Source organism: Palaemon carinicauda, chromosome 3, assembly GCF_036898095.1.
Source record: "Palaemon carinicauda isolate YSFRI2023 chromosome 3, ASM3689809v2, whole genome shotgun sequence".
NCBI lineage: Eukaryota > Metazoa > Arthropoda > Malacostraca > Decapoda > Palaemonidae > Palaemon > Palaemon carinicauda.
The window spans coordinates 158948990-158960279 of NC_090727.1; the positions used below are offsets into that span (position 1 = coordinate 158948990).

Consider the following 11290-nt stretch of genomic DNA (forward strand, 5'->3'; position numbering starts at 1 on the left):
CTTCCTGCGAAATGGTTATGACGATTGAACTTCAGGGAAAAATTGCTATTATGATAATGGGATATGGTGGTGGCAAAGTTCTTGGGAGATAGTGGTGGCAAAGTTCTTGGGAGATAGTGGTGGCAAAGTTCTTGGGAGATAGTGGTGGCAAAGTTCTTGGGAGATAGTGGTGGCAAAGTTCTTGGGAGATAGTGGTGGCAAAATGTTGAGATATAGTGGTGGCAAAGTTATTGAGACATAGTGGTGGCAAAGTTCTTGGGAGATAGTGGTGGCAAAGTTCTTGGGAGATAGTGGTGGTAAACTTGTTGAGATATAGTGGTTGCAAAGTTATTGAGACATAGTGGTGGCAAAGTTCTTGGGAGATAGTGGTGGTAAACTTGTTGAGACATAGTGGTGGCAAAGTTCTTGGGAGATAGTGGTGGCAAAGTTCTTGGGAGATAGTGGTGGTAAACTTGTTGAGATATAGTGGTGGCAAAGTTATTGAGACATAGTGGTGGCAAAGTTCTTGGGAGATAGTGGTGGTAAACTTGTTGAGATATAGTGGTGGCAAAGTTCTTGGGAGATAGTGGTGGCAAAGTTCTTGGGAGATGGTGGTGGTAAACTTGTTGAGATATAGTGGTGGCAAAGTTATTGAGACATAGTGGTGGCAAAGTTCTTGGGAGATAGTGGTGGTAAACTTGTTGAGACATAGTGGTGGCAAAGTTCTTGGGAGATAGTGGTGGCAAAGTTCTTGGGAGATAGTGGTGGTAAACTTGTTGAGATATAGTGGTTGCAAAGTTATTGAGACATAGTGGTGGCAAAGTTCTTGGGAGATAGTGGTGGTAAACTTGTTGAGATATAGTGGTGGCAAAGTTCTTGGGAGATAGTGGTGGCAAAGTTCTTGGGAGATGGTGGTGGTAAACTTGTTGAGATATAGTGGTGGCAAAGTTATTGAGACATAGTGGTGGCAAAGTTCTTGGGAGATAGTGGTGGCAAAGTTCTTGGGAGATAGTGGTGGTAAACTTGTTGCGATATAGTGGTGGCAAAGTTATTGAGACATAGTGGTGGCAAAGTTCTTGGGAGATAGTGGTGGTAAACTTGTTGAGATATAGTGGTGGCAAAGTTCTTGGGAGATAGTGGTGGCAAAGTTCTTGGGAGATGGTGGTGGTAAACTTGTTGAGATATAGTGGTGGCAAAGTTATTGAGACATAGTGGTGGCAAAGTTCTTGGGAGATAGTAGTGGTAAACTTGTTGAGATATAGTGGTGGCAAAGTTATTGAGACATAGTGGTGGCAAAGTTCTTGGGAGATAGTAGTGGTAAACTTGTTGAGATATAGTGGTGGCAAAGTTATTGAGACATAGTGGTGGCAAAGTTCTTGGGAGATAGTGGTGGCAAAGTTCTTGGGAGATGGTGGTGGTAAACTTGTTGAGATATAGTGGTGGCAAAGTTATTGAGACATAGTGGTGGCAAAGTTCTTGGGAGATAGTAGTGGTAAACTTGTTGAGATATAGTGGTGGCAAAGTTATTGAGACATAGTGGTGGCAAAGTTCTTGGGAGATAGTGGTGGCAAAGTTCTTGGGAGATAGTGGTGGTAAACTTGTTGCGATATAGTGGTGGCAAAGTTATTGAGACATAGTGGTGGCAAAGTTCTTGGGAGATAGTGGTGGTAAACTTGTTGAGATATAGTGGTGGCAAAGTTCTTGGGAGATAGTGGTGGCAAAGTTCTTGGGAGATGGTGGTGGTAAACTTGTTGAGATATAGTGGTGGCAAAGTTCTTGGGAGATAGTGGTGGCAAAGTTCTTGGGAGATGGTGGTGGTAAACTTGTTGAGATATAGTGGTGGCAAAGTTCTTGGGAGATAGTGGTGGCAAAGTTCTTGGGAGATAGTGGTGGTAAACTTGTTGAGATATAGTGGTGGCAAAGTTATTGAGACATAGTGGTGGCAAAGTTCTTGGGAGATAGTGGTGGCAAAGTTCTTGGGAGATAATGGTGGTAAACTTGTTGAGACATAGTGGTGGCAAAGTTCTTGGGAGATAGTGGTGGCAAAGTTCTTGGGAGATAGTGGTGGTAAATTGTTGAGATATAGTGGTGGCAAAGTTATTGAGACATAGTGGTGGCAAAGTTCTTGGGAGATAGTGGTGGCAAAGTTCTTGGGAGATAGTGGTGGTAAAGTTCTTGGGAGATAGTGGTGGCAAAGTTATTGAGACATAGTGGTGGCAAAGTTCTTGGGAGATAGTGGTGGCAAAGTTCTTGGGAGATAGTGGTGGTAAACTTTTTGAGATATAGTGGTGGCAAAGTTCTTGGGAGATAGTGGTGGCAAAGTTATTGGGATATAGTGGTGACAAAGTTGTTGGGAGATAGTGGTGGCAAAGTTCTTGAGAGATAGTGGTGGCAAAGTTGTTGAGATATAGTGGTGGCAATGTTCTTAAGAGATAGTGGTGGCAAAGTTCTTGGGATATAGTGGTGACAAAGTTGTTGGGAGATAGTGGTGGCAAAGTTCTTGGGAGATAGTGGTGGAAAAGTTGTTGAGATATAGTGGTGGCAATGTTCTTAGGAGATAGTGGTGGCAAAGTTATCGGGATATAGTGGTGACAAAGTTGTTGGGAGATAGTGGTGGCAAGGTTGTTGAGATATAGTGGTGGCAAAGTTGTTGAGATATAGCGGTGGCAAATTTCTTAGGAGATAGTGGTGGCAAAGTTGTTGGGATATAGTGGTGACAAAGTTGTTGGGAGATAGTGGTGGCAAAGTTCCTGGGATATACTGATGGCAGAGTTGTTGAGATATAGTGGTGGCAATGTTCTTATGATATAGGGATGTAGATATGGCAATGTTCTCGGTATGTAGTGGTGTACTGGTGACAAAGTCATCGGAATGTAGTATTGGCCAAGTTCTTGGGATATAGTGGTGGCAAAGTTATCGGGATGTGCAGTAAGGATGACTAAGTTCTCGAGATATAGTGGAGGTAAAGTCATTGGGATGTACCGTATTGGTGACAAAGTTCTCAGGATGTAGTAACGACAAAGTTCACAGGGTTTAGTGGCGACAAAGTTCTCGGGATATAGTTGGGACAAAGGTCTTGGGATGTAGTGGTGACAAAGTTTTCATATAAAAGTAACGATTAATTTCCCGAGATAGAAGCAGTGAATAGACCTCGGGCACTAAGGTAATTTCCGTATTAGATGACAGTTAAGTTTTATGATTATAGCTGTGATTAGAATCTCTCTGATAGAAATGGAGAAACTAATGTTCTGATACAGATTTCATCATTAGTTTCTCGTGGAAACAACATTGTGAGGTCCTTTTTCCAAAAAAAAAAAAAAAAAAAAAAAAGTGAAGGTAGAAAACGATATTATTTTATCAATATTATTACTAGCTGAGCTACAACCCTAGTTGAGAAAGCAAGATGCCATAAGCCCAAGGGCTCCAACATGGAAAATACGCCATTGAGGAAAGGAAATACGGAAACTGAATAGTGTGCCTGAGTGCACCCTCAAGCAAGGGAGATATGGTTCATAGATGAGATGAAATATACGGAGAGGACGATAAACGCTTATTAATACTGTATTAATATTTATGAAATCAAAATAAATTCTTGCGCTCCAAGTGAAAAGCAGTGAAAAGGCAGTGATTGTTTTGTACGAGAACGTATCGATGATGCTGCAATTTACGATAAGATTTCCATAAAGTAATGAAGACGATGTAGTATGAAAGTCCTTAATGATCTTCCTAATAGGGCAGTTGAATCAGTAGAATTTCAAAAGTTCAAAGTTGGAGCAAATGTTTTTATGTTGAACAGGGTGACATGAGTCTTTTTATAGTTTACATATAGTAAGGCGAGGCAATTTTGGACACCTTTTTAGAAACCTTTGTACAAAATCTTTATTAATAATTTATGACAAAAAATCAAATATGCTTTCAAAAGAGGGAGGTATCATCTATAAAAATAGTTCGTCTCATAATCATCAGAGAATTAGAAATTCCTATATCTCATCAATAAAAAAAATATCTTAGAGGCGAGGCAATTTTGGACAGCGAGGCAATTATGGACACGTCTGTATCTCCGGTAAGCAGCAACGCTCAATTTCCAAATTATGACAATTTGTGGTCACTATCAATATAAATATACTATAAAAAAATTATGGACCTACATAAATTTTTGTGTCCGTAATCCAAGATTGTCCAATTTTGCCTCGCCAAGAAAAAAGTGAGAAAGTTGCCTGTCCAATTTTGCCTCACCATAGCTTTGAAAACTGTCCAATTTTGCCTTACTTTATGAATATATAGATTAAACTTTGTATTCGAGCACGCAAATATACTTTTATGTGTAAATCTACATATATGTTATCATAAGCATACAAAATAAGACATTTGGAGTGCAGTATGGGGGGGGGAGTGTCTGCTCAGGGTGACACCCTAAAAGGGGGTGACACCCTGAGAGTTACATCTACAAAAAGTTTGTCTTTCTAGCTTGAGGGATATGATATGATTTTCAAAAAGTTATTTAATACTGGGGACACACTCAAAGGTGTTGACACTCAGGGGTGGAACCTTCAAAAAGATCGACCAAATCATGGTGACATCCTCGAGAGGGGTGTCACCCCAAATGCTACAAATAATAATAAAAAAAAATCTTTCTTGTATATACATTGTTCCTAGAATAATTCACAAATCCAAATGAAAATTTCAGGTATTAGGGAAAATATGTTTTCCCTTTTCTGCTAATTTCTATGTTGATAACTGCAATAGAAAAGATGCAGCTGGCGTGTTGCCTTTTTGATATAGTGTTCAATGCAGCAACATTAGAGTAAACAGCATGATAGTGAGAGATATCAACGACAGACAAAGCTGATCCCATAAACAATATTCGTCCTAAGTTGTACATATCCAGTTTATTCTTATTATTTTTACCTCATATTATGAACGAGCCATCAAAGAGACACTTTTACCTACAAAAGATAATCTTACAGAAAAAGCAACCAAGAATGATAAAAACAAAACAAGAATAAGAAAGTCATTTGCTCAAATAGTAACAGAAAGGGATGCAATCGAAGATTTAAGAAAAAAAGATGAAATGAAGATCAATAAAGGGAAAACCCTAAAGAAAGGCATTAAGAGATATAAAAACAAAACAAATAATGGTAATACAAAGCAACCAAATATTTCTCGATTTCTAAGAAAAATGTGTGCAAACGCTGAAGTGAATATAAAAAAATCTAAATTGACCAAGGTAATTAATAGTGATTATTCAAACTACTTGGATAGTCCTGATAGCGAATCAAAAGGAATTTAATTAATTTTGGGAGAGCGTTTCACCTCCATATAAAGAAGCCCCAGTTGTAGGAAAATGGTATGTGGTAATTTATAAAGATAAGGAACATCCATTATTTTGCATTGGTATAGCAACAAAATGGTTTTTAGCGGAAGAGGGAGGCAAAGTGACTCACTTTGAGTTAAATAGCTTGAAACCACATATCATCATCTCCTCCTACGCCTATTGACGCAAAAGACCTCGGTTAGATTGCCATTCGTCTCTATCTTGAGCTTTTAAATCAATACTTCTCCATTCAACATCTATTTCGCGCTTCATAGTCCTCAGCCATGTAGGTCTGGGTCTTCCAACTCTTCTAGGGCCTTGTGGAGCCTGGTTGAAAGTTTGGTGAACTAATCTCTTGGAGAGAGCGAAGAGCATGCCTAAACCATCTCCATCTACCCCTCACCATGATCTCATCCACATATGGCACTTGAGTGATCTCTCTTATAGTTTCATTTCTAATCCTGTCCTGCCATTTAACTCCCAATATTCTTCTGAGGGCTTTGTTTTCAAATCTATAAAATCTGTTGGATATTGTTTCATTGTTATACCACGACTCATATCCACACAGTAACACCGATCTCATTAAACTGATATATAGCCAGACTTTCATATGTAATTTCAGGCGATTTGATTTCCAGATATTACTTAACCTACCCGTTGTCTCATTTGTTTTTTTTTTTTTTTTTTCAATCTTTCATTGAACTTAAAATCTTAATCCCTGTAGTAGATATCATAGTTCATGAATATTTAAATGGTTCCACCTCATTAAACCTTTTTCCTTCCAATGATATTTCCTCTTCCATTGCATGTTCCAATCTCCTCATCTCTGTCTTTCTTGTATTTATCTTGACCTGTGGTTTTCTGCTAATAAGGACAGCGTCATCAGAATACTCTAGTTCAGCTAATATCCTGTTACCAATCCAGTCCAATCCTTTTCCAACATCACCAATTCTTCTATGCATTACAAAATGCATGAGGAGAATAAACAACATAGTATTTTCATGACAATTGACGTAAGTGTGATACCTCTGTAAATATTGCAATCAGTCAGATCTCCTATTTGCCATTTTCACCAACACTCCTAGCTCCCATTTATCAGGCTTTGCCTCTTCACGCCACATTCTACAAAACAATCTTGTAAGTAATCTGGGAGTCACATCATTTTTGGTCAATATTATCTCAGTAGTTATTCCATCATAACTAGAGGCATCCCATCTCTTCGAGTTTTTTTTTTAAAGATAGCTTCGACTTCAAACACACTGAATTCATTGATGGGCACATCAAGGTATTTCTCAGCTTCAGGTATATCAATCAAATTAATCCCTTTATATCTCCTATTCATGACCCCACTAAAGTGTTCCATGCCTTTCTTCATCTTCTGTTGTTATAACAGCTTCATCTCTCTTTTTGATGGGTATATGCTTCTTCTGCTTTGCTCCCGTAGAGATTTCTATAATAATTTTATGTACAACTCTTCTACCATAGCCACTCCCTGAATCCATAGCTTTGTCAGACTCGTCTGCTTTCCTGTCTAAATATTCTTGCCAGTCATTTCTGGCTTTGCTTTTGACCTCACTATCAATACTGGAATGCTTAGCATGCTCTACCTTGCAATTTTCATTACTTCCTCAAAAACTTCCAACAATCAACTTCTATCTTTGTCTCCTTTTTATAGTATCCCAAATATCATTCGTTAACTGTTTGCTATTTGTCTCCTAAAGTCTCTAAGACTGCAAATCGATTCTTACATTCAATTACAAAGATTTCTCTGCTCATTCTCTAGAAGCTAGTTGTATCAAACCTAGATATTGTATCTACATTTCTGTTGGGTGCATTCGGTTTTAATTTCAGTGTAGCAAGAGGAGCTAGTGGTCACTACCAATATTTGCACCTCTATAGCTTCTTACACCTCTCAGTCCTCCTTCACTCTTTATCAATGGCTATGTAATCTATTTGATTTTTGTAATTGCCACATGATGAAGCCCATGTATATTTGTGGATGTCCTTGTGCTGGAAAAGAACAAAAACTTATAAAATCTGCCCCATTTTCATTTGCAACTTCGCCAAGACCCTCAACACCCATCACATTCTCTATACCTCGATTATTCCTTGCAACTTCAGCATTGAAGTCACCAATCACAATTTTCGTATCTCTCTCTGGGATCTCAACTGTTATACACTGCAATTCCTTATAGTATTCATCTTTCCTGTCTTCAGGGGAATCATTTTTTGGTGCATAGTTAACTATAGTACTCATATTGCACTGCTTTGATTTAAACTTTGCAAGTGACCATCTGCTATATACAGCTCTTCATTCCATTAATGACTTTTCTGCTCTTGGTGTCGTCATTCCTACCCCTTCTCTTCCAACTCCATCTGTTCTTCCTGAGTAGATACTGTAGATATGTATTGCCTTGGTGTGAGTTCTTTACCGATCCTTTTACAAAGTGTTTCACTTAGGGCTAAGATATCCAAACTGTAATTCATTCTCTACTTGCTGTAACTTCCAAATCTTATTCATGTTTCTAACATTCCAATTTTCAATTTTTCTTTTGTATTTATTAACCGGGAGATTCTTAGCACCCTGCAACGCCCGGGACAGGGGGGCCATTCTTTCATTTTCGCTTTTCAAAGAAAGATTAAATCCATAGAGGATTCGTTGGATAGAGTCATCAAAGGACAGCCAGTTCCTTGTGATGCGCAGTGCCTAACTAAGGCAAGTGACCCCTGCCGGTCCATACTAACTCCACTAAGATCATCCGCCAGGCATCAGGGGTAGAGGAGTATCCAGAGCACCAAACAGATACATACCTTTTTTAAAATCACAGATGTAATTAAAGGTCCTTTATTTATGAAACCCAGGCCTTAACGAAAATGGTTAGTGCCATCTATAAAAGAACAGAAGCAGTTTTTTGAGCATTCAGTTGAAGTAAATAGACAAGACTTATATTCAGGCATTTATTTTGTTACGTATATGGCTATAATATATATTGAATTGTTCACTTTTATTTCAGGTTTTGTATTGTACATATTTTTTCATTAGTAATAGGTTTTATTAATATCTTCTTTGAAAAGAAAACCTTTTTCTTTTTCCGTTTTTTACAAATCAATATTTTTTCTCTTGAAGTATATGGTAAAAAATATATTCAAATAACTATCATTTTTGGTTAAAATTATTAAGAAAATATATAAATACATATAAGAATAGTATAAAAGATAAGAAAATTACAAAATATATTACTTAATAACTTAACATTATGAACTAGTTGTTTTTTCATTTAAGTGTCCAAAATTGCCTCACCATTTTTCGAGGCGATGCAAAATTGGACACTAGATATTCCAGATTTTTTCATCAATTTTTTATTTTAAACCTTCCTTTAGTATCATCTACTAATTTTTTTTTAGAAAAAATAATTTCTAGTATTATTTTTGAGAAGCCCTAAAATGAAAGCGAGGCAATTATTGGACACCCATATTCAACAATTTTTTTAGTGGTATTTAATACTTTTTCAAAACCAAACATACTAATATTTATAAAGTAGAAGGTTGGGCAATTTCTAACAGCATTATAGTTTTTGAAAATTATAAATAGTTTTAGAGATATTGCATCTGTCCAATTTTTGCCTCGCTTGTCCAAAATTGCCTTACCCTACTATATGACATATCTATTTTGACGTTGTTACTGTTTTTAGAATGATTTATTGTTAATTTGTTCTCATCATTTATCTATTTCCTTATTTCCTTTCCTCACTGGGCTATTTTTCCCTATTGGAGCCCTTGGGCTTATAGCATCTTGCTTTTCCAACTAGGGTTGTAGCTCGGCTAGTAATAATAATAATAATAATAATAATAATAATAATAATAATAATAATAATAATAATAGTAATAATAATAATCTGGAAGCCTATCAAGAAAAGATTGGATGTAAATATACATAGTCGAGCTTCAAAGGAAATTGAGTTGTGTTGATGTGACGAGGGATTCGAGTTGGTTCTCATGTGTTAGGGATATAAAGCTCATGAAATTCTAAATCAGGCTCTCGTTTTGAGAATTGGCGATATTCCCATATAAATGTTGATGAGGTGTCTAACCAGTCCCCCCAGCAATATGATACGGTATCTATCAAGCTTCATGTACAGTTAGAATCAAAAGAACGCCGACACTCTGGGGAAATCTTTCGTCAGATGTCTCTTGTGTTCCCTTGACAAAACAGGCGAGGTGTTGCTCTTCTTACTACTACTATGAAATGGGCGGAGCCCTCTCCAACCTTAGCGAATCAAAGACAGCAAAGAGGTGTTTTTTCTAGTGAAAGCATTAAAATTTTACAAATCGAGTTGCCATATTTCATTCTGTTTTATCTTTTGACGTTTCGAATATCCACTGCAAATACTGAATACACCCACACACTCACACACACACACACACACACACACATATATATATATACATATATATATATATATATATATATATATATATATATATATATATATATATATATATATATATATATATATATATATATATATATCATGCATCCGCAAAATCGTGTAGAAATTATTGGAGCATCACAGCTAAAATATTCCTTCCGTTAACATATACATTAAATTATTTCGACATTAGCCTTGTTCAAGTCACCGATGAAAGAAAAAAGTACTTTCAGATATGGTTCGATGTAAAATAATAATAAAAAAAAACCATACATGAGTTATACCGGCCTAAATGACATTCAGAGAGAGAGAGAGAGAGAGAGAGAGAGAGAGAGAGAGAGATTCGGCCTGAATACATCGTTTTTAATTATATTTGTAGTATGTTGGTTAAAATTCGCCCGTAACTTTTTGAGTTAGGTTGGTGACAAACATTAGACAGAGTTGAAAACATGACCTCCTTGGCGAAGGTAATGATAATAATAATAATAATAATAATAATAATAATAATAATAATTATAATAATAATTTGATCAAAACGTAAATTTTGAGAGTTCTGTCGAGGTGAGTATTGGCCCGCGCACTGAGCTCTTTTTTTATAATTTGGAATTGCAAGATATTTCTTTGGATTTATTAAACGTAATTAGTTCTTCTTACCTTATAAATTCCTAGAATTTATCCATTTATCCAAACATACCGAAATCTTGTAACCCTTCCAGAAACCACATTATTTCTTCCATTCTCAACTCGGGGCCGTTCTCACATAGGGGACCAAAACCCCTTGTTTCACGTAGGGATCTACATTAAACCTTTATATGGGCGGTCAATAAAATTTTGCAGGGACTATTGTAATATATCAAGTAACATATGTAAAAAAGCAAACATTTCAATGGTATGATATGTATTTCTAAAGGAATACAAAATTTACACAGACAAAGCGAAAAAAATATTGATTTTACCATATTTCTCTTTGCAAACGAAGTCCGCTCAGGAAAAATTAACTAATCTGTAATTACATATTGCATTATAAATACGTCCTTGTTACATACACCTTTTCTTTAGCCAAAGTTTACGTTATATCGAAATAGTTACCAAAACTTTTCTATCCGTTTCAAACTGATAAATCCAAATAAGCAAGTGATGATTTTTTTCTCCTGACAAATTCCAAACTCATTTTAAAAGATAAAGGGCCTTTAATTCTTTATAGAGAATTTAAAGGTATTTATTCAAATGTAGTTCGAAGTTGAGATTAATTATTTTTCTTTCTTATTTGTTCATTTGTTTATCTACTAGTTTATAAAGTTGCCGTTGAGAGTGTTTTTGAATTGGTCGCCGCACATTGTTAAGCATTAAAACAAATGCTTGGATGTAAGTGAATAAGTCGCCAAAAAAATGATGTTAAATTATATTTGGTAAATACTGCATATTTTGTAAAGGTGACAAGGTAAAGGACTCTGGTAATATAAATAGCTTGCAGAAGTTCCTCTCAGATACGTATAAAAACATTGAAGAAAAGAAAATATAACTATAGGATGAAGATTTACTATGTAAAATAAAAGGACTAGATCTT

The 11290-nt window shown here is 36.2% G+C and overlaps 1 protein-coding gene across 1 annotated transcript; it reads right to left on the reverse strand.

The window, feature by feature from the left end:
- Positions 1-227: 227 nt before the first annotated feature.
- Positions 228-2951, reverse strand: LOC137634868 (uncharacterized). Its single transcript, XM_068367422.1, has 3 exons — positions 2741-2951; positions 1513-2653; positions 228-1401 (listed from the first exon to the last, which is right to left on the reverse strand). The coding sequence occupies exons 1-3, from the start codon at positions 2949-2951 to the stop codon at positions 228-230; spliced, it is 2526 nt and encodes an 841-aa protein (XP_068223523.1).
- Between the last annotated feature and the right edge of the window lie 8339 nt (positions 2952-11290).